Source organism: Gobius niger (genome assembly GCF_951799975.1).
Source record: "Gobius niger genome assembly, chromosome: 2".
Classification (NCBI taxonomy): Eukaryota; Metazoa; Chordata; class Actinopteri; order Gobiiformes; family Gobiidae; genus Gobius; species Gobius niger.
In genome coordinates, this window is record NC_136853.1 from 45,322,349 (window position 1) to 45,346,104 (window position 23,756).

Here is a 23,756-nt window from a genome sequence, read left to right on the forward strand (position 1 = left end):
CATCTTTTTGTAATTTTTTCGTCTAATTTTTGTCATTTTTTCGTAAATTTTTAATCAAATTTTTGTAATTTTTTTGTCATTTTTTCATCTATTTTTTGCCATTTTTTGGTCAAATTTTTATCAAATTTTTGTCACTTTTTTGTCATTTTTTCGTCTAATTTTTGTCATTTTTTGGTCACATTTTTGTCACATTTTTGTCATTTTTGTCTTTTTTTTGGTCACATTTTTGTAATTTTTTTGTAATTTTTTCGTCTAATTTTTGTCATTTTTTCGTAAATTTTTAATCAAATTTTTGTCATTTTTTGTCACTTTTTTGTCACTTTTTTGTCATTTCTTCATCTATTTTTTGTCATTTTTTGGTCAAATTTTTATCAAATTTTTATCAATTTTTTGTCACTTTTTTGTCATTTTTTGTCACATTTTTGTCATTTTTTTGTCATTTTTTTGTCATTTTTTAATCTAATTTTTGTCATTTTTTGGTCAAATTTTTGTCACATTTTTGTCATTTTTTGGTCATTTCTTTTGTAATTTTGACATTTTTGCCACTTTTTCATCAATTTTTCGTCACTTTTTTGTCAATGTTTTCTCACTTTGTCACATTTCCATCATTGTTTTCGTCTCAGTTCTGTCGCTATTTTCACAGCTTTTTTCCAGAAGCTTTTGGATTGGGGTAAAGCCAAACTGGAGAAAATGTGCTCGGTTGGTACAAATCAAAACATATATATCAAACAGGAGACAAATCAAAGTATATGATATGCACATATAGATATGTATAAGATAGAAATAGATACAAATAAAAAGAATTTTATATAAGTCCCTCATTTTTAAACTTCAGGTGTTTGCTCCAGGGCTCGCTTTTTAAAGTCTTGAGCAGAAGAGGAGGAGCAGCATCCATCCCCACCCCCTCGTGGCTCACAGGTTTATTACTCCATCGGTCTGGTCATTCTCAAAGCAACATGGACAAACCACTTGGCAATTGTTCACAAGACCTAGTGTTGTTGTAAATATACAAATAAAGCTGACACTGACATTGTAGATCTACTTGTAGAGCAGTTTCAAAACAACAGAGTTCACTAAAGTACAAATAAGACATGCTAAAAAGACAGCAAACTATACACAGGAAAAAGTCCCAACATATGTTTAAAAAGCTCCACTTTGGGCGCCTGAGACCTAAACATGTATGCACTAAAACCAGCCTGTGATCACATGGTCGGTGTGCTTATTATTCTTTATTTCTACAGGTGGTCTCTGGAGACTCAATGTCTCATTTGCAAGAGAGACCTGTTAAAACAGGGGTGTCCAAACTTTTTTCATGGGGGTGTACACGGGGTGAAGGGCCGTAGATCGGTAGTTAGTGCCGCAAAACCTTCGACTAGCAGAGGTTTAAAGTGTGCCCCATACCTCTATTTAAGCTTGAAACCTTCATGCCAGCTCAGTCTCACAATAAAATGTTAGTTGTTCGGTTAGAATTGTATAGAATTATTACATTTCAAATAAAAAGGTCCACCTCTAGTGATGTGTACCAATACAACAAGAGGCCGAGGGCCACCATAATTTGGTCTGAGGGCCGCATTTGGCCCCCGGGCCGCACTTTGGACACCCCTGTGTTAAAACATACAAGGTAAATAACAGTCAACAATAAGACAACAGTGGAACGATTAGACACAATAACTAACACAACACTAAGAAAATGTGTAAAACTTCAAAACAAGAGCAGACACATGGAGGAAACTCCTTTACAGGGGATTTAAACTGATGGAAGGTCACGAGATGATCCACATGAAAGGTTTTCTGTGCCTCATTCCAGACATTTGGTGCGAAGTAGCAAAAGTCCTTCTTTCCCCATTCTGTCTTTACACGGTGAGACTCGAGAATGTCCTGAGACCTCAGCGGGTCAGCATTTGACCTGACATTTATAAGATCAAACAAATAATCAGGAAGGAACCAAGAAGAGCTTTATAAAAACAGCAGACAGTGATGCCGTCCCACTTTAGCATAAAGATCACAGTGGTGAGTCCTGTAACCGTCTCCAGTGATGAATCTAATGGCTGAATGGAAAACTGCATCAGAGGCTTCAACACAGATGCAGTGGAATGATATATATGACATCACCGTAATCCAAAACAGAAAGTAACGTCGCTTGGATTAACAGTTGTCTCTTGTTAGGAGGGAAACAGTTTTTGTTAGAAAAAAGACAGCTTTGCTTTAAGTTTGTTCGTTAGCTCCTGGACATGTTTATAAATGAGCCTCTCATCGATCCAGATGCCGAGATATTTATAATATGGCACGTTCTCAATAATGGAACCGTCTGTGACAGAACCGACTGTTTTCTAGAGAACAACATGCATTAGGTTTTCGAGGAATTCATCAACATTATCAAGTTAGTAAAATTGTGTTGAACCAAATTAATCCGTGTACCTTTCGATCATTAGTTATTCCGTTTCAAAATAAAATCAGAAAAACAACATTTCCATTTGTTTTTTTGTTTTTTTCCCTTTCTAAACTCGAATTAGAAAAAGAAATCTTGTATACGTCAATGTCAATGTGTTTGTTTTGGCTCTAGTTGTTTTAAATTCCCTCCAAAATTATGACGTTACTATTATTTCGTTTTATTGTTTTCGACACCGGAAGTGAGGAGAGACCTCAGCTCAGAGCTCAGAGCCGCTCCTACCCTTGTTTGGAAAGTTTTATGCATATACTTTTCAAAAATTGGGCAACACATGCAGAGATCAGAGATGCTTTATACCACGGAGGGAATGGTTGCTCAGAAATATCCGTGAGGAGATTCTGCTTGGAAAACAACCTTAAAAAGCTGGGAAGACACTGTGCGTCTCTCGTGCAGTGGACAGGGGGCTACGAGCCACGAATAGCTGCTCACGACGAACGTACGAGTGAAAATCGCACGGTCACAAGGTTTTCAAACATGTTTGATATTTTTTGCGAGTCGTGTGGTTCTGGCCCTGTGGCAGCGACACTGAAGCTGGCGGAAAGCAGCGCGAACACGGGGAAATGCAGCTGCAGGCGCCAGGAGGAGAGAACACACCGTTTATTATAATAGATCCATGGGACACACGCGTTATCAGTCCCGTCGACAGACGTCAGTCTTAAGGGGGGCATATGAAATCCACGGGGGGCACATTTACTATTAAATACATATTTTTCATATGGTATTCACGTAGCCCTGGCGCACACTGATCATTACATTAAATATAATCAACAGCAAATATGACCAGACCAACTACAGCTGCAACATGAGTCCTCGTGGCGGAAACGTCAGTACAGTTGCAGGTGGCGTTTCTCCGAGTTGAACCTCATCAACACATCCTTCAACTCAAACTTGAATTTATGAGAGTGAGGTCCTTTTCAAAAGCAGATGAATGAGCTGGGCCTCGCGTCTGTGCAGAATACTGCGCCGATGCAACGAAAACACGTTTCTGAGTGTGGAAAACGACCGGACTCTGGGGCTGTAGAACGAGCGCCTGTACCCACACACCCCCACACCTCCACCCCACCGTTTTTGGACCATGAATATGGCTCGGTCAGTGCTGTGGCCGCGTCCACTTTTCAGTCTCTCTCAGCGTTCACTAAAGCTCCAGTGTCTGAGTGTAAAACGCACACTTGGAACGCGGGTCTTTTCGGTGGACTTCAGCGCTTTGTAGTAAAACACACACGAGCACCTGTCACTGCCTTTGCCTCTCACAAGCCGGACGGGAAATGAGCATAAAGAGGCCGACATCGTGGACTCTCAGAGCGGAGGATGATCGTTAATACGCCTCTATCATATCAGCTATATTTTATTTTGTGCCCAGACAACACGGGAGCCGTGCGCAATTGCGCACGAGCGCAGCTTAGAGGGAACCGTGCCTGAGAAAGAGAGAGAGGGATGAAATGCCTCGGTGTCAGGAGAGGAAATAGTTACTTGTTGTGGAGTTTGGGCTGGTCTAATCAGGCAGAAAGCGCAAAAGTAACAGTGATACGTAGCCCATCTTTGCCCAATTTGTAGTGGCTTCTCGTGGTTACACAGCGTATACCTGCGTATCACGTAAGACGACACCACATCTGTGTCTGGGGGGCACAAGCATCTTGGGGGACGGGCACAGCCCCCTATGGCCCGCCCATAGCGACGGGTATGCGCGTTATTATACCTATATATTTTTTATTCCTCTTCGTCACTTTAGTTGTGCATGATTACTTTGCAAAACAAAAGTCACTGCTGAAGTGGGGTGGACGGAGAGAGGAGTGGCAGAGGGACAGTTTGTGAATGCACGACGGGAAAGGGTTTTAGAGCGCGGCTCTGGGGAAACAGAGAGATAGAGCTCCCGAACGCTCCCGGCACCAGCTCTCCCGGGCCATGGGAGAGAAAAAGGCGCGTGGAGTCCGTGAGTGAGGCGGATACAGGAGCCCCGACACTCACATCTTCCACCTGTTCGCTCAGCTCCGCTCTCGGCCGCCTCACCGCGCACTGCCTCCTCCGCCCCGGTCACCTCGGCTGCTGCTGCTCCACGAGGAGCTCAAAGTGAGCAGCAACGAGTTTGAGAAATAAAAGTCCTAATGACATAATAAACAACGGTTACAGAGGCGATCGCGTTGAAGCTCGACCTCTTATGCTGAAGTTTGTTTTTGTTTCCCTCTTGCGCGAGGGAGAGAGAGGCAGATAAAAAGTTACTCATCATTTCCAGTAGCAAATCAAACCGAAGCAGTAGTGAACAAAATAACGGAGGTTGTTTTAGCAGTGTTTATTTCAACTGCATTGCAAAGAAATGGGTCAATATTTTATTTAGAATTTTTTGCCTTTCCAATTTAATTTAGAAAATGGAAATACAATAAAACAACCACATAATTAGTTTTTCTGATTTTATTTTGAAACGGAATAACTAATGATCGAAAGGTACACGGATTCAAATTGAAGTCCTGTTGTATTTTTGAATTGCTTGTGCAGCAGAGGGCGACATAGAGCACAGTCATCTGCATATAAATGAATGGAGCTTTGATACTTCCATGATAAAACACAACAAAATGCTCTGTACTAATCTTTTAGCTATAACTCAAAGAGTTACCTGACACATACATTTATTGTAAACTTTTTATTTGTATTATCAATTACTGTACAACAGGCAACAATACAAAAAAGCTGTGGCATCATGATCATCCCTTATACCAAACAACAGATCACAAGGAACTGTGCATAAAAACAATGAGCTGTCACACCGTGTATCAAAAATAAGTTTCCTATTGTGAAGTTTTCCGTCAGAAAGATTTGTTAATGAACTGCAACACAGTCCATGGATGGGACGGATGAAGTGTTTGACCTATTGGGTTTCTCATCCTCAAACCCAAAGCTTTGACCTCATGTATCCTCTTGAGTCCTGTTTGGATGCCTTACACATGCAGTGACCGGGTTCAGCCCCAGGGGTCCGAGCGGTGCTTCATGTTGTAGTTTTGGAGCTCGATCTGGTCTTTGATTTGGTTTATGAGGATCTGGGAGAGGAGCATCCCCACCAGCTGCAACAAACACACACATTTTAATAACTGGTTTGTTATTTATGGACCAGGAAGTGTCATTTAAAAGGATTACAGATACAATATTTAAATATCATGCACAATTAAGATGTGTGAGATGATGTAATGTGAGAGGCTGCAGAGATTTCCACAGAAACATCTTCAGCTGCCCTGCCTGACCGGAGCAACAACAACAAAAGGTCAAAAGCTCTGATATTTGGTTCAATACATTTCAGCAATGACACCTGTGTTGTTTAATTTTTCACCAAGATCTGACATGGATGATGGGAGAGTGTGAGCACTGCACAAAGCCTTCTCTAGCACATCCCGAAGATTCTCAAAGCAGTTTTGTGCAGAGCCGGTGCTGGCCTTTATGGGGACCTAAGTAAAAATCCACACAGGGGCCCTATAGTTTGCATCCCATGGCTATTTGACGAAGAGTGAACCCATTTACGGTGTAAAGCTGGTCCACTGTGCAGTAGTGCAGGGCAGAAGTGGAAAATAATGACCTCAAGTCAGGCCCTGCCCCTCAGTGTGAGAACCACTGACCACTAAGCCACAGTGAGACTGGGATTTAGGACGACTACTAGTCTATTTCCCAACTTTTTAAAATGATAAATAGCAAATGGTCCCATTCTCTCACGTCTGGTCCCTGACCAAGTTTGGGAACCGCTGATTTAAAGGGACTATAGGGAGTTTAAAAAATGTAAAAAAATAAGTATTTTCCTCCCCCTACATGTTCCAGCCATGTCCTAATGTGTAGCTCAGACCTGTTCACCACAACTGCCTCTAAAATCCTGCACTGTCACTCAAAAAGGTGTTACTTCGAGCCCGAATTGCCGCCATGCACGAGCTTAATATAGAAGGTGCAGTTACACGTATGACCTGAGGTGGCAGTAGTGAGTATAAAATGACAAACTTGCATCCAGCCCCTTTAAAACTAACTGAAACCTGCACCTGACGGTTATTTCTGTCTTACCACTGAGAATTAGCCTGTGAGTCGCCCAGTTCAGGGGCTGGACTGGGACTGAAAAACAGCCCTGGACTCAAATTAGCGTAATTGTGACACTTCCACAAATACATATTTTAACCTCTGACCCCCCGCCTTAACCGAGTGCATTTTCCCCAGGTCGACTTTTTATTTTTTTGATCGGCATCATCAGCAAAAAGAGCGGGAAAGGCGGTCGCAGAAACAGAAGCAAAATCATTAACATAAATAATGAATAATAATGGTCCCAAAACTGAACCTTGTGGCACACCATACTCCACGGAGCTCCTTTTAGATTCATGTTTTTTTTATACTGGGCTTTACCCAAATCTAAAAGCTTCGCGACTGGAGAGCAACAATGTAACGCCTCATTTGAAAGCTAAGACCTACAAAAGTGACGGAGACTTTTTGTCATTTTTGTCATATTTATGTTGTTTTTTTAATCATTTTATGTTGTGTTTTTCTCATGTTTTTGTAGTTTTTTTTTTGTGTGTTTTTGTCCATGTTTTTGTCATGTTTTGTTGCCTTTTCATCACATTTTTTGCCGCTTTTTTGTTGCTTTTCCAGCTCATTTTTGTTTTGTTTTCATCCTCTTTTTCCTCGCTATTTTGATGCTTTTCTTTTTAGCTTTTAGATTTGGGTAAAGCTCGGTTGAGGCGGGACTGGTGGCCCCTCTGTGCTCTTCCAGAATGGACACATGGCCAGTCCGCCCCTGGCCCAGTTCGTTTTCGACAGTGCACATTCAGAGAACCAGAGTTACTGTCAGTTACTTTGCCCATGAGAGCGGGTTTCGGTTGATAAAAAGGAAACAGGCGACATTAGACTCGGGGAAACAACAACTACTAACTAACAGCACTGGCATTCATGTATTTGCTCACTTCACTCCAATATGTTTTGTGTATTTTGTCAACAGCCATCCTAAACTCTCCTTTTTGTTCACCTGTGGGATGGCCAGCCCCAGCGCGATGCCCCCCAGGATGAAGAGGTTGCTGTGGATCCAGTTCACCAGTTTGTCGATGCAGCCGTTGGTGTGAATGTGTTCTCCAGCCAGGAGGTAATCCAACTCCTGCATGCCCTGGCCGCACATGGTGTTAATGACGACCTGGTTTATACATAAAGAGAGAGAGAGAGAGATGTTATACTAGAACAACTGGGATGTGCAGTCTGAGGCTAACGTTTGCCGGTGCCCAAGTAGGGGAGACCGGGGCTGATCGTCACTCTTTTGTAACGCCCAGCTGATGAGTTCATTGCATTGAAATAAGTTTTAAAGAGGGGGTGTTCTGCTTTTTTCAGTCCCACAGCACCAGTCTATATCACACTACAATGATGACAAACCTTCTGTTGGTCTGTAAATGCAGTAAATTAGAGTAACTGCCTTGTATAAAATGTCTCTCTCAAAATGGCTGTAGTGAATGTCTTGAAATAGGCCTCTGTCTCTTTAAGAACCTCTGAGCCTTTCCGACACGCCCCCTCCACACGCTGTCTGTGGCATCAGTGGGGAGGGGGTTCTGCTGAGGAGCAGTGGTTGGTTACTCGGCTGGTGACGAAAGCTCGGAGGCGTCTCCAGGAGGTGGGGGCGTTCCTAGAAGGACTCAGGCAAACCTATCCCTAAAATGGCCGCCATTTTTTTACAGATTACTCAGAAATACGTGAATGTGCCAAGGCAACACTTCAGGCATGTTTTTAATGAGGGAGTGACAGAATAACATGATGGAAAGCTGGAAAAAGTCCATTTTGCAGAATACACCCTCTTTAAATACTCATGGATCAATGTGATGGATTTCCAGAATTTCCCAAAAACTTTCGATGCGACTTTAGCCCGGTAATCTTTGAAACCAGTGTTAATTTTGACAACATATTTTAATTTAGTTTTAGTCTTTTGACGAAAATGTAATTCGATTTTAGTCTAGTTTTAGTCGACTAAAATTGCAAGTAAATTTAGTCGACTAAAATATTTAGTCTTAATTTTAGTCAAAGTGATATTTTTGTGACTAGAATTGGACTAAAACTAAATTAAAAGTTTCTCATGAGACTAAAACTGTGACTAAAATGTCCAGATATTTTAGTCGACTAAAATAAGACTAAATAAAAATGAAAAGGAGAGACTAAAATCATCCAAACTTGTATTGAGCGTCTGAAAGAGCCTCAGATCATGTAAATTCTCTGTTAAAGGATCAGCTCTGAGCTTTGTTCATGTGGAGCAGCTCCATGAAGCAGAGGAACAACATTAAATATGATTATCATGAATATTATCAAAGCAAAGTCGACTCAATTAGTCTTAAATTTAGTCGACTAAAACTAGACTAAAATTGAAATCACATTTTTGTCAAAAGACTAAAACTAAATCAAAGTATGTTGTCAAAATAAACACTGATTATAATCATCTGTGTTTCTCCGTAGTTTTTGATCATCTTTTTTCAGCTGTCAAAATATTACAAAAAGTTACATCATAAATGTAATTACCAGCTTCATCATCCGGAATACACTCCAAAAGCTAATGATAAATGGACACAACTGAACATTTACCCCATGTGAAAACCAAACCCAGAGTCTGTGAGACACAAACCCTTTCCGCTGCTCTCACGCTATTATCTCTGACTCTCTCTTTTTAGGATTTAAATCACCTACAGGCTTTCAAAACAAATCATTACACACTTGTGAAGTTGTTCCAAGAAAGACAAATCATCGCCTCGTTTCACTGTTCAGTAACAACAGTGCCACAGCGCCCCCTAGTGCGGCTGTAAAGCACAATGACAAGCACCTTCTGTTTGGTGATGATGCAGCAGGAGAAAGGCACGGAGCAGCGTTCACGACTGGGGTTCTTCTGTTCACAGCTGAAATACACGTTCTGCGACCAGTCTGTGAACGTCACACCGCCACAGCAGCCGAACTGACCAGGAAAACACAACAAATAACGAGGAAAACACAACACATAACGAGGAAAACACAACACATAACGAGGAAAACAAAACAAATAACGAGGAAAACACACACATAACGAGGAAAACACAACACATAATGAGGAAAACACAACAAATAACGAGGAAAACACACACAAAACGAGGAAAACACAACACATAACGAGGAAAACACAACAAATAACGAGGAAAACAAAACAAATAACGAGGAAAACACACACATAACGAGGAAAACACAACACATAATGAGGAAAACACAACACATAACGAGGAAAACACAACACATAACGAGGAAAACACAACACATAACGAGGAAAACACAACACATAACGAGGAAAACACAACAAATAACGAGGAAAACACAACAAATAACGAGGAAAACACAACACATAATGAGGAAAACACAACAAATAACGAGGAAAACACAACACATAATGAGGAAAACACAACACATAACGAGGAAAACACAACACATAATGAGGAAAACACAACAAATAACGAGGAAAACACAACCCATAATGAGGAAAACACAACACATAACGAGGAAAACACAACAAATAACGAGGAAAACACAACACATAATGAGGAAAACACAACAAATAACGAGGAAAACACAACACATAATGAGGAAAACACAACAAATAACGAGGAAAACACAACAAATAACGAGGAAAACACAACACATAATGAGGAAAACACAACAAATAACGAGGAAAACACAACACATAACGAGGAAAACACAACACATAACGAGGAAAACACAACACATAATGAGGAAAACACAACAAATAACGAGGAAAACACAACACATAACGAGGAAAACAAAACAAATAACGAGGAAAACACAACACATAATGAGGAAAACACAACACATAATGAGGAAAACACAACAAATAACGAGGAAAACACAACACATAATGAGGAAAACACAACACATAATGAGGAAAACACAACACATAACGAGGAAAACACAACACATAACGAGGAAAACACAACACATAATGAGGAAAACACAACAAATAACGAGGAAAACACAACACATAATGAGGAAAACACAACAAATAACGAGGAAAACACAACAAATAACGAGGAAAACACAACACATAATGAGGAAAACACAACAAATAACGAGGAAAACACAACACATAACGAGGAAAACACAACACATAACGAGGAAAACACAACACATAATGAGGAAAACACAACAAATAACGAGGAAAACACAACACATAACGAGGAAAACAAAACAAATAACGAGGAAAACACAACACATAATGAGGAAAACACAACACATAATGAGGAAAACACAACAAATAACGAGGAAAACACAACAAATAACGAGGAAAACACAACACATAACGAGGAAAACACAACACATAACGAGGAAAACACAACAAATAACGAGGAAAACAAAACAAATAACGAGGAAAACACAACACATAACGAGGAAAACACAACAAATAACGAGGAAAACACAACAAATAACGAGGAAAACACAACACATAACGAGGAAAACACACACAAAACGACAGTTAATTCACCAACACGTATGAGGCACGACACCTGATATCATTTCTTTAGTATGTTGTAAACTCAAACATTGTGCATCTAATTATAAAACATCAATTTTATGAACTTTGGGGCTATTTTTCTCTGATTTTTGTGAAAGTGACCCCTGCAAGTTGTGAAATGCGCCAATAAACGTGTCTCTGTGACAATTTTGGAAGCTACAATTATGTTTGGTCGACCGATATGGGTTTTTCTAAGGCTGATGCCGATTTATGGGAATTTTTATTGGCTGATGCTGATATTTTTTTTATTCCTGATGTGTGGTCTGTAATCCTGTGAAAATACAAACACTTGGCTACTCCAGCAGTGGCCATTTTATTTGATTACTTTAGGTCAGGAAGAATTACGTTGGCCCGCCAGAGACTGACGTTTGCATCGCTTACGGTTAATACTAACTCATTGTCGATGGTAAATATGGATCAGTGTTAATTTTGACAACATACTAAAATGTAAATTAATTTTAGTCGAGATTTAGTAAAAAAAATATCTTCAATTTTAGTCTGGTTTTAGTCGACTAAAATTGCAAGTAAATTTAGTCGACTGAATGTAAGACTAATTTAGTGGACTTTGCATTGATAATATTCATTATAATCATATTTAATGTTGTTCCTCTGCTTCATGGAGCTGCTCCACATGAACAAAGCTCAGAGCTGATCCTTTGGCAGAGAATTTACATGATCTGAGGCTCTTTCAGACGCTCAATACAAGTTTGGATGATTTTAGTCTCTCCTTTTCATTTTTATTTAGTCTGATTTTAGTCGACTAAAATATCTGGACATTTTAGTCACAGTTTTAGTCTCATGAGAAACTTTTAATTTAGTTATAGTCAAATTTTAGTCGTCAAAAATATCACTTTGACTAAAATTAAGACTAAATATTTTAGTCGACGAAATTAACACTGATATGGATGCAGTACACTTTTTGGCCACCAGGGTCAGATTGGGGGCGCTGTTTCACTCCTTTCGCAAAGTTAAGGAAACACTGTTGTGGCGTCTTGGTGTTAAATCACAGAGTAGCATCGACTTTCCCATGTTTTTCAACTTTTATTGCAAAGGTGGTTGACATCGACAAAGGTAGATGTTAAAAACTGACTTATAAAAGAATTGATGCTGAACTGACACTTTCAAAATGATCTAATGTGGAATGAAGTAAAGTCACTGTAGGAGCTGTAGATACAGGTGGTATTGTTCACATGTTGCTCTATATTGCAACAACAGTTGATTTTGTTATTCTAAAACTAGGCTTTTTGCATAGACAAAATCAAACGCAGATGTACAGGCGACCGAAAAATTAAATAAAGTAACTATTAGGCTATTATTTGCAGTTTTATGTGTTTCACGATTGACAGCGCCGTGATTGGCCCGTGACCCACAGGCACTTTTTCATGTTGGCCCTCGGAGACCAAAGTTTGATTAAATCCTAGTTTTTCTCCCAGCCTTCATTAGCTGCCGTTAGCATTAGCATACTGTTACTAGCCGTGGTATTTAACGATCCAAATACACTTGAAGATTAAAACTAACTCAGCAATTGGATCCTCCAGGTTCTGTGCTTCGAAATGACAGCAGGTCCATATTGACTCAGGTTTAGTGAAACTTGTGTTACTGTTTAACAAACCTGTAGCTAACCAAGTTTCATCGTGATGTTTCTCTGTTTCCCTGAGGCCAAGGGAGTTACTCGTTTTAAAGCCACAACTTGGTGCTTCTCAACAAAAAAAAAAACAGAAGTCTACAATTTTCAGCCCCGGAGATATCGGCTTTTGTTGGTGTTAGATCGGCCGATACCCTGTATTGAAAAATACCCAAATATCGGCCTGATATATCGATACATCGGTCGACCTCTACTTTGAACCACCACTAATGTTTTAATTTAGTGGCTTCTTCTTTCCTTGTTTGTAATAGTAAAAAAATCAGTTATCGGGCCTTTAAGTAAGTCGGCCTGTCCAGCTCTATGATGTTTCGCTAACTCGCTATCTAGCACCTGTTTTGATGATGTGTAGTATCTTACCTCTGTCTGCCCAAAATCAATCAGGTTTTGGAGGTCAATGTCGTCCCTGTAGTGGGTGATGGCGTTATTGATCATCTCAGTCACTTTACCCCGAGCCTACAAGTGAAACATGTTTACATGACACTGTTAGAGAATTAACAATGGTGTTGGAGAGGATCGATGAGGAACAGGCAGCAGTCTGGATGTCTTATACAGGAGAAGTTTATTTACCATCGGTGCGGGACCTGGAGACAAGAACTCGAGACATTGCGCTAGTCCTACCATTCAAGTCTGTCTATGCTTCCACAGAGAGATGGGATAAATCCCCTCTCAGAGCGTCAGACTGATACACAAGAGTCTGAGCACCACAGTCAAGGCTAGGGCTGCACAATATATCGCGAAAAATATCGTATCGCGATATTAGCTGATGCAATATCCGTATCGCGAGAAGCCACAATATATCGCAACATCACCATCGCCTTCATCTGACTGAGATCCACCCGTTTTTTTTGCAAACTGAAACTCATGCATTGAAATCATGTGTAAAAGTTCAGTTTTAATTGAACATTTACTAGCTTTGTTAAATTCCACCCTTGTTTTGGTCCTGATGGGGTGTTTTTTAAGTCTTCTTATGACACAATTTGCTGAAAAAAATGGAACATAGTGTGTTTGGTGAAATATTGCAATAATATCGTTATCGCGATATTGTACAACCGTATCGCATATCACAAGTCACTTCAATATCGTGCAGCCCTAGTCAAGGCCATGACAGAGATAGTGGGACTGTACAGCTTGACACAGTATGATAAATAACGATTTAATGTTATATTATTGGTTTGGTGAACCTTCTTAACGGAACGTATATTTTTAGATTGTTTAGTATTAAAAATGTTGCAGCAAGTTGTAAACCACAAGAGAGCTCTGAGACGCTAGCTTGAATTTGGCAGAAACAACACGCAGCTTTTGTAGCTCATACTGTTTGAGTTCAAGGCTTATTGTGTTGCTAATGGCCTTGACTATTGCATTGAATATGATTTTTTAAAGGGCCAGTCTTGACCCAAAAGTCTCGGGCCAATTCGTGTCTGCCAGTCCAGCCCTGCTCGCAGATCTAACCAAACGTGCTTAAACCCATTCCTGTGAAGACCTGGGATGTTGCAAAAGACAAATGAGTTTAGACACACCTAACAATTCAAAATGTATAAACAATGTAAGCAAACAAAGTGATAACATAGGTAGGTAAAGGGCCTTTTATGTAAAAAAGGTTCTTTGATGCATCCTGTCATGCATGTAAACCAATGGCCGCCGGCTGCTCTGCTTTGTGATGACGACACTAGAGGCCGCCATTGCTGTAAACCTAAAGCCGCTAGTATCCCATTGGAAAGCATTGCACTTTACACACGTTAAAAACAACGTTAAAGCCTGGTTTCTAATTTTCTTAAAGGAACAGGCCACCGTTTTTCCATACTGAGATATGTTCTTACCTGAGCTTTGACGAGTTCTTTAGGACCTGTCTGATCTTCAGTCACGTAAACACAGCGCAGACGGCGTTAGCATTTAGCCTCTCCCTCTCTCCTCTATAGCTCCAAAACAGGTCAAGATAGAAGCTACCAAGCTCTTCCACGTTTTCCCTATTTAAATATGGTTACGTGAAGTGTTCCACTACAAAGTATAATTACACACAATTAAACAATGTGGATTTTCTAAGCGGATAAAAGGGGGAACTATATTGTAAGGCGTAATAATACCAGGAGTAGTTTGGCATCCGCACAGTAATCTTCACTTTACTGTGCGGATGGAGGATCAGACAGGTCCTAAAGAACTCATCAAAGCTCAGGTAAGAACATATCTCAGTATGTAAAAACGGTGGCCTGTTCCTTTAAACCTTCCACAGCTGGATATTCCTCTTGTGATAACGCTGAGTTAGTTACAATTAAAGAAACCAGGCTGGTTTTCGCAAGAAAATGTTTCTAAATCTCGTACTAATGATCAATCAATGGTTTTGTATCGCCCAATATCACAACAGGAGTCGCCTCACAGCTGCACCGAACATCGAGGAAATAAAACAGAGCAACAAATATGACAATGTAAAGTTCAGGTGAATGAAGTATTCGGGCAAACATAATGTCCAATAGGCATCAGCAGCGCGGGGGTCCCCTGTCCTAAAAGCAGTACTAAGTAACTCTTCCCCCTAGAGGCCGTAAGCACAACTGCAGGTGTAGTAGCAAGTTACGATTTTTTTACTTTTTAATTGTCTTGGAGAGTAAATACTACGCTGACAGGAAAGGCGAAGGGACAGAGGGTTACTGTGCATCCAATTATACAATGGAAATATTATTTTTTTTCACTCAAACTTGGCTGTAAATACTGTTTAAAGTGACGTTAGCCCGCAGTTAGCTTTGCCCGTTAGCATGTTAGCTTCTTCTTCGTGATTCCATTAGTGTGTATTGCTTTCTCCGGACCGGTGGCAGTCAAGTTACAAACATGGTTTTCTGGTCAGAGACACCAGGGGGCGATGAAAGACCCTCCAATCATCCCATAAACACTTGTATCACCCCCACAGGGACTACGGGGAGGGTTTATTAAGGTAAACATGTTACTTAGTACAGATTAAACTCTCCAGCACGGCGAGGGCCGGACTGTTAGCATTGGAGCAGCGCGAACTACACGTCACGCAAGGGCCGAGTCTACAGTGAAGATCCCGCCCTTATGCCCTTTTTAGGAACATGCTTCGTGCTGGGGAGGGGGAGTCTTTAAACCCGCCGTAGTTATTTTGTCAAACGGGGAGGAGTGAGTAATGACGGTCTATTAATATAATATGTCTATCGTGTATATTCATTCTTTGTTTGTGCAAAAAAAAAGTAGTTCTTCGCCGCCTTCACACCACACTCGCTCCGCCCCATAAGTGAGTAAAGTCGCTCCAATATCACCTGTTTACGCCGGCACGAAGTTCCAGAGGTGGGAGACTCGAGTCACATGACTTGACTCGAGTCTGACTCGAGTCGCAATTTTCGGGACTTGAGACTGACTTGACCAAAGCTGCAAAAAGACTTGACTTGGGACTTGCTGTTTGTGACTCGAGACTTAACTTGGACTTGAGGCCAGTGACTCTCAATGACTCGCTGTGACTTTATAGTTATTATTTATTTGAGTGAAACTGTCGAAAGATCAGGATTCATTTTGTAAAAGCGGCTCATCTTTGTTTACATTATGGTGATTATCCACATGCATGTTCGGTTTCCTATAAATATTTCTTTGGATGCATTAAAAGTTTTCTAAAGACAGTGAAGAGGAGGAGATTTACGGACAGGAAAACGTTTGAAACACTGGGCTGGACCTACAGCGCAGACGGAGCCTCCAGAACCACCATGTAAGAGCTGATTCATCTACAGGAATCTTGGGGCTTTTCCATGTTTTAATTTGTTCACACAAAGTTTACAGCATTTAGTGGCTCGTTTACGCATCCGCACACAGTGACAGCGGGACTGAAGGCGGAATCTATTGCCTATGAGCAGGGGCGAATCCGAGTATACAGGGGCTGGGGCAGTACAGGGGAACCACTGACAGAAAAACTGCCAGAAACGAACGAAAATAAAATATTATTTTATATTTATATTTCACACTACAAGGAAAAGCAGCTCATGTTTAAAATACTATATTTCATATTTTTCAAGTCGCCCCCCCCCTGGGCCCCCTTCCTTAAAATGCTGTCCCGGAAATTTTGTACATAGACTGTTTATTTATAATACATATATTTTGAATGTTGTGGCGTTTAAATATTAATTAGACTAAGATTTTAAAAAGTTTGATTTTAGCCTAAATTTTCAAAATTACTATATCTTGAGAAAGCACTTGTTATTTTCAAGATCAAACACATTTTGAAAAGTAGACATTCTAGTGTTTGTGACTTGAGGTGACTCGCCGGCTAAAGCAAGACTTGACTTGACTTGACCCCGTGACCGATTGACTTGGACTTACTTGGGACTTGCATTTAGTGACTCACTCCCACCTCTGCAAAGTTCTGCGGTTGGATTCACACTGACCCAAAAGTGCTGCTCTCGGGTCGAGTCCTACTTTAGGTCCTAACTAGAGCCTGTGTGAAAACGCCCTGAGACCCTGTTCTAAATGAACATGTTTTGTTAGTACTGGTGAGCCGTATACTGTACCTTATCAGAGAAGATGAAGCCCAGGACGCCTGTTGCGAGCTGAAGTATGAAAATGATGGTCAGGCAGATGCAGAACTGAGAGAAAGAAAAGAACTAAAATCAGCTTTGGTAAACAAGCTCGGAGAAAGAGAAAAACACAGCACAATCTCTTACAAACAAGCACTCTCTGAACCTTCTAAACACGATACAGCGCCCCCTCCTGTCAGAGTTCAACACTGACACGTCTAGAAGCTTCATGCACAGGATTATAGTCGAGGAGTGGAGTTTCTGTCACCTGACCGGTAAAAACTGGTACCCAGTGATCAGGAGCAGATCTCACTGACCGTTTGCAGGAGGCAGATGTTTTCTCTGAGGGACCCCACACATCCACAGAAGGTGATGAAGAACATGAGCACGCCCACCACCAGCAGCATCACCGCAGGGTCCACGGACAGGCACGCCAACGCCGCCTCTGGAGCCGCGAGAAGAGGACCACGTTACAGGTCTGACAGAAACTACATCTGGTTTATAGACTGGGCATGTGGGCAGAATTATAGGGTGTCAAACTCATGAACGTAACAACCTGTTCCAGCTATTTGCACTGCTGTATGTTAGTGATGTGCCGATCGTGTTGAGGCTTCGAAGCTCGTGCCGAGTAATCTAGAGGAGTGTCTATTGAAGCGTGTGTTGATCACGTGTGTTGATCACGTGTGTTGATCACGTGTGTTGATCACGTGTGTGGTGGCGTTCGAATCCTCGGGAAGTGGCCGTACCACGTGACTGATTCAGGAAATGATTCGCGGGTTTGAAGCGCGATTCAAAACAAAAGCGACAGTGACATTTTGTGTATTTGGGTTGGACATAAACAAAGTAACACAAGCACATTTTCCATCACAGCTCTATAAATTCGCAAATTTAGTCTTTCAGCCCCAACATTTATTGTAAGCACTCAGCATGTTATACATCTGTCCCTTTTTAAATCCAGATTAAAGACTCATCTTTTCAAACTTGCTTTTAATACTTAGAGACACTGAATTGTGTCCAGGTTGTAAACATTTGGTGTTTTTTTTAAATTGTTTTTATCTTTCTGTGCAGCACTTTGGTCCCCCTGTGTTAATTTTGACAACATATTTTATTTTAGTTTTAGACTTTTGACTGATTTTGACTAAAATGTAATGTAATTTTAGTCGAGATTTAGTCGAAAAAATCGTTTCAATTTTAGTCTAGTTTTAGTCGACTAAAATTAAGACTAATCTAGTGGACTTTGCATTGATAATATTGATTATAATCATATTTAATGTTGTTCCTCTGCTTCATGGAGCTGCTCCACATGAACAAAGCTCAGAGCTGATCCTTTAACAGAGAATTCACATGATCTGAGGCTCTTTCAGACGCTCAATACAAGTTTGGATGATTTTAGTCTCTCCTTTTCATTTTTATTTAGTCTGATTTTAGTCACTAAAATATCTGGACATTTTAGTCACAGTTTTAGTCTCATGAGAAACTTTTAATTTAGTTTTAGTCCAATTTTAGTCGTCAAAAATATCACTTTGACTAAAATTAAGACTAAATATTTTAGTCGACGAAATTAACACTGTTGTAAAGTACTATATAAATAAACTTTTACTGATTGATTGATACATTTCTTGTCCACATGATGGCGCAGTGGAGCAAATAAAGCACCTTGATGCTTCGAACCATGTGTGATGCAATTGGCTGTGAGGCTTCATGGGGCTTCATCTTGCCATCATTACTGTATATGTGTTATGTCCACACTCATATCTGCTGCAAACACTTAAATGCACATCTGTAAATACACTGTTGTTCTGTGTCAAATTGTCTTTATCATATTTTAAATGTAATCCCTGCCTCATAGTCTGAAGTTTTTTAGTCGTTACTATTCATCTAAGCTATGTGTTTTATATTTAATGTTGCTCGACACTATTGTTGATGGATCGACACACCCAGTGCTCGTCTCCTCTCAGTATATTACATGTTAAAGCTGCCCTCAGTCAGGTCTGCTCTGCTCGCCCCCTCCTCCTCCTCCCCCCTCACCGGCTAATGCTAAACCTTCAAATAAAAGTGGACTCCCAAACTTTGAGCAATAGTGTTGGATGTGAGTTTAATCAGAATCTTCGCATTTCCGATAGACATGACAATAATCAGAGGCCAAACGAGTCATTCAATCAATATTAACCACGACACAACCACAAGGGGGCAATATTCAGATCCGCTCTGTGTAATAACTGTGTCGTTCACCTGCATGTTTCATGATCCGGGCGTAAACTCCAATGGCCACCATCACCAGAGAGATGATCTGTCAGCAGAACATACAGCATCAGTTTCATCTGGAAGATTTCATCATAGCAAACCTCTGTATGTACATTACAATGCTGAACAAAGTCATTCTGGGTCGACTGATATAACAAGCGGGTCCTGAGACACTAATGAAAGTTGCTTGGCTGAAACAGATGATAATAACGATTGGTTTTAGTGAATGAAATAGTCTTTAAAGGAACAGGCCACCGTTTTTCCACACTGAGATATGTTCTTACCTGAGCTGTGACGAGTTCTTTAGGACCTGTCTGATCTTCAGTCACGTAAACACAGCGCAGACGGCGTTAGCATTTAGCCTCTCCCTCTCTCCTCTATAGCTCCAAAACAGGTCAAGATAGAAGCTACCAACCTCTTCCACGTTTTCCCTATTTAAATATGGTTACGTGAAGTGTTCCACTACAAAGTATAATTACACAAAATTAAACAATGTGGATTTTCTAAGCGGATAAAAGGGGGAACTATATTGTAAGGCGGAATAATACCAGGAGTAGTTCAAAATCCGCGCAGTAAAGTGAAGATTACTGCGCGGATTTCGAACTACTCCTGGTATTATTACCATGCTAACGCCGTCTGCGCTGTGTTTACGTGACTGAAGGCACGGGGGAAGATCAGACAGGTCCTAAAGAACTTGTCAAAGCTCAGGTAAGAACATATCTCAGTGTGTAAAAACGGTGGCCTACCCTTTAATGGAATGCATGATCATTATCTTTATCTGCTGTGACTCAGGCGAACGTGTATTTGTTGTCTATGTTTGTGTTTCCTAACCGGGGCACTTGGAACTATTTCAGATTGAAAAAAAATTGGGGAAGCTTAACATTAATTTGATAAGGAAAGCTATATTTTGCTAGCCTGGCCATCGCCAGACACAATATCACAAGTTATATGGAGTGTGGGGACGACCAATTCATTTTCTCATAGGAGAGGTGAGGTTTACGATCGTCCATAGCCACACTCTCCTGTGAGAGAGTGTGTTATGGCCAATAAAACTATGATCAAATGTAAATGTTTGGGTGGTGTTAGTTCAAGCAGACCCTGTTTAATATTTCCTGTGGTCTTGAGAAGATCAGACCACATTTAGTGACCAATTTAGGCAGAAATGTGAGAAATTCCACACAGTGTACCTGCTCGGCACTGTCCATCTGGATGTGTGTAATATAGTCCAGGTAAACCAAGCGCCGCTAACGTAGTGGTATAAACTAAGGCTGGATGAAAAAAACAACTAATCCCGATTATTTTTCGCATTTTGATCGATGTCGATTTGTTATAATATTAAATATTAATACATGATTCATACTTTCATACAAACTTCAGCTAAAAAAACTACAAAGTCTTTCCTCCAATGTTGTTTAACCAGTGTTCATTTTGACAACATATTTTATTTTAGTTTTAGTCTTTTGACTAAAATGTAATTTAATTTTAGTCGAGATTTAGTTGAAAAAAACATTTCAATTTTAGTCTAGTTTTAGTCGACTAAATTTAAGACTAATTTAGTCGACTTATAATTATAATATTGATTCTAATCATATTTAATGTTGTTCCTCTGCTTCATGGAGCTGCTCCACATGAACAAAGCTCAGAGCTGATCCTTTAACAGAGAATTTACATGATCTGAGGCTCTTTCAGACGCTCAATACAAGTTTGGATGATTTCAGTCTCTCCTTTTCATTTTTATTTAGTCTGATTTTAGTCAATAGTTAGACAATAATTTGACCGAAAATTGACAAAAAAAATTGACAATAATTTGACCGAAAATTGACAAAAAATTGACAAAAAAAAGACAAAAAAAGACAAAAAATGACAAAAAATGACAAAATGTGACAAAAAAGACAAAAAAATAACAAAAAGACAAAAAATGACAAAAAAAATTGACAATAATTTGACCGAAAATTGACAAAAATTTGACCAAAAAACGACCAAAAAGTGACAAAAAAAGACAAAAAAAAGACAAAAAAAAATAACAAAAAAAATAACAAAAAATGACAAAAAGTGACTAAAAAATGACAAAAAAAACACAAAAATGACAAAAAAAAATACAAAAAGAAGTTGCAAAATGAGTTGAACCCCCCCCCCCCCAAATAAAAAAGAAAAGATGGAAAAAAAATCTGATGTGATAAAAATGATGTGATATAATGTGATAAAAACAATTGAAAGTTAGTTGCAGCCCTATAGAGCCATTATAATGTTACAGGCAAAATGTTTTTCAGGATTCAGTCTCAGAGCTTTTGTGTCAGCGGCTCAGGTGAATAAAGCCCTTCCCAGCTCATTCACACAGATCGAGTAACACAGAGGCAGAGCTCCTTTCACATGTCCCGCAGCATGTCCAAAACAGTATGTCCAGCAGATCTACACCCCCCCTCCATACAGTAGTCGTCATCTCCCTCCTCAGATTGACTTTCTTTTCACCTGACAGTAACAGAGTGGCCTGAAGGCAGCACAAACGCACAACAATGCATTCCTGACAGAGAGGTTTCAGGTTTTGACACAGCCCGCGCGCCCCCGTGTGCGCTCCTCCTGTCTGCAGTCTGAACATGTCGAGCTCACGCTGGATCCAAGGCCGGTCCGCGACGCAAATCACCGGGAAAAATGCACTAAAACCATCAATCTGCTTACGTTAAAGCCCCGCAGAGCGCCTGACGCACAAATCCGGAGCGCGTTTACAAACTTTACGGTCAAGCTCGTGGAATAAAGTGTCTTTGGCTACAGAAGTTAAAAGTCACAGTACAGTGTTGAGGCAATATTGCAAAGGAAACGCCAGTTGAGGTCAGACTCGCAGTTTCACTTGTAAACCCCAAAGTTAAAGCCTAACTAAGTCAAACAGACATGGAGATAAAGGTTAAGCAGGCGCGCCTTATGGGGACGTGAGAGTTCAGGTCAGCTCAGTTCTTGGACAAACACAAAGGAAGAAACCAGCACTTACCCAGAACAGAAAGTTGAAAAAGAACAGCAGATATTTGACCACGGGGCTGATAAAGGTGAAGTCCTCGTCGCGTTCAGATGGTGCGGCTCTGCGTCGCCGCTTCCCCATTGCGCCGCACCGTCGGATCCGACCCGAACCTTTATCTCTGGTCCGGTCTACGCTGGGCTCGACGCAGAGTTCACCTAAAGTCCCGTGGTCATTTTGGAGAGAGCTCCGCGCCGGGGATGAGAAGGTGGCTGTGTTTGTGTGTGTGTGTGTGTGTGTTTGTGTGTGTGTGGAGGGTGTGGAGCCTCTGGAGCTGCTGCTGCTGCTGCGGGCGGGTCACGTGACAAAAGATAAGTCACTACGATAAAGTTGTTCATAGAGCAACAGGGCGGTCTTGAGGTCCTCAAAATATATTTTAAGTATTATTATTATTATTATTTATTTTTATGGCAGGGGCTCCCAAACTTTTTTTTGCTGGGACGTCCATGACATAAAGTTATTCCCTCTCATGGTACTAGGCACTACTATAGTATAAACTGTTTATTTTGGATATTTGAAATGATTTCACAAATTATCTGTTGTTTACACTCGAAAATATACATTTTTTAAATTTATTTTGACAAAAAAACCTTTGACAGCATCACCACTGTCATGTGCTCAAGGTTATTTTATTAATTGAATTTCATCAAAAATACATATGTTTATTGAAATCAGAGAGGGCATAAGCGCCAGTGCAGGTGTTGTAATCCTTCCCGTCGTCCCTCTGGGGGTAATACGGGTGTTAATGGGGTGATTGGGGGGGGGGGGGGGGGGTCTTTCATCTCCCCCTGGTGTCTCTGGCTAGAAAACCACACTTGCAGATTTTCCTACTCCGACCCGGAGACCCCAATACACACTAATGGAATAACAAAGAAGAAGCTAACAGGCTAATGGGCAAAGCTAACTGCGGGCTAGCACCACTTAAACAATATTTAGCATAGTATTCACTCTCACGGACAATTAATGAGTAAAAACGCAACATGCTACGACACCTGCAGTGGCGCTTATGGCCTCTAGGGGCATGAGTTACTTAGTGCTGCTTTAAAGGATCAGGCCACCATTTTTCCACACTGATATGTTCTTACCCAGAGCCGTGGGAGGATATTTTAGTTAGGGGGCGCTGAGGGACAAAATGTACCCCCAAAATACTTTTTCTGTGCATAGATTCTATTTATTAACCTCTTAACTCCCACCTGAACCGAGAGCATTTTCTCCAGTTCAGCTTTACCCAAATCCTGTCGGCCAGTGTAACGCCTCATTTGAAAGACCTACAAAACTAAATGGATCTTTTTCCTCATATCAGATTTTTTTTCATCACTTTTTTTGTCGGGCAGTCGACTCATTGTTGTCAAATTTTCGTGACTTTTTTGTTATTTTTT

The 23,756-nt window shown here is 40.5% G+C and overlaps 1 protein-coding gene across 1 annotated transcript; it reads right to left on the reverse strand.

Moving 5' to 3' along the window:
- Window positions 1-5,365: 5,365 nt before the first annotated feature.
- On the reverse strand, window positions 5,366-22,563 carry tspan33a (tetraspanin 33a). Its single transcript, XM_079552527.1, has 8 exons — window positions 22,354-22,563; window positions 19,359-19,416; window positions 17,444-17,571; window positions 17,121-17,195; window positions 12,979-13,074; window positions 9,249-9,377; window positions 7,428-7,589; window positions 5,366-5,502 (listed from the first exon to the last, which is right to left on the reverse strand). The coding sequence occupies exons 1-8, from the start codon at window positions 22,459-22,461 to the stop codon at window positions 5,401-5,403; spliced, it is 858 nt and encodes a 285-aa protein (XP_079408653.1). The 5' UTR covers window positions 22,462-22,563; the 3' UTR covers window positions 5,366-5,400.
- Between the last annotated feature and the right edge of the window lie 1,193 nt (window positions 22,564-23,756).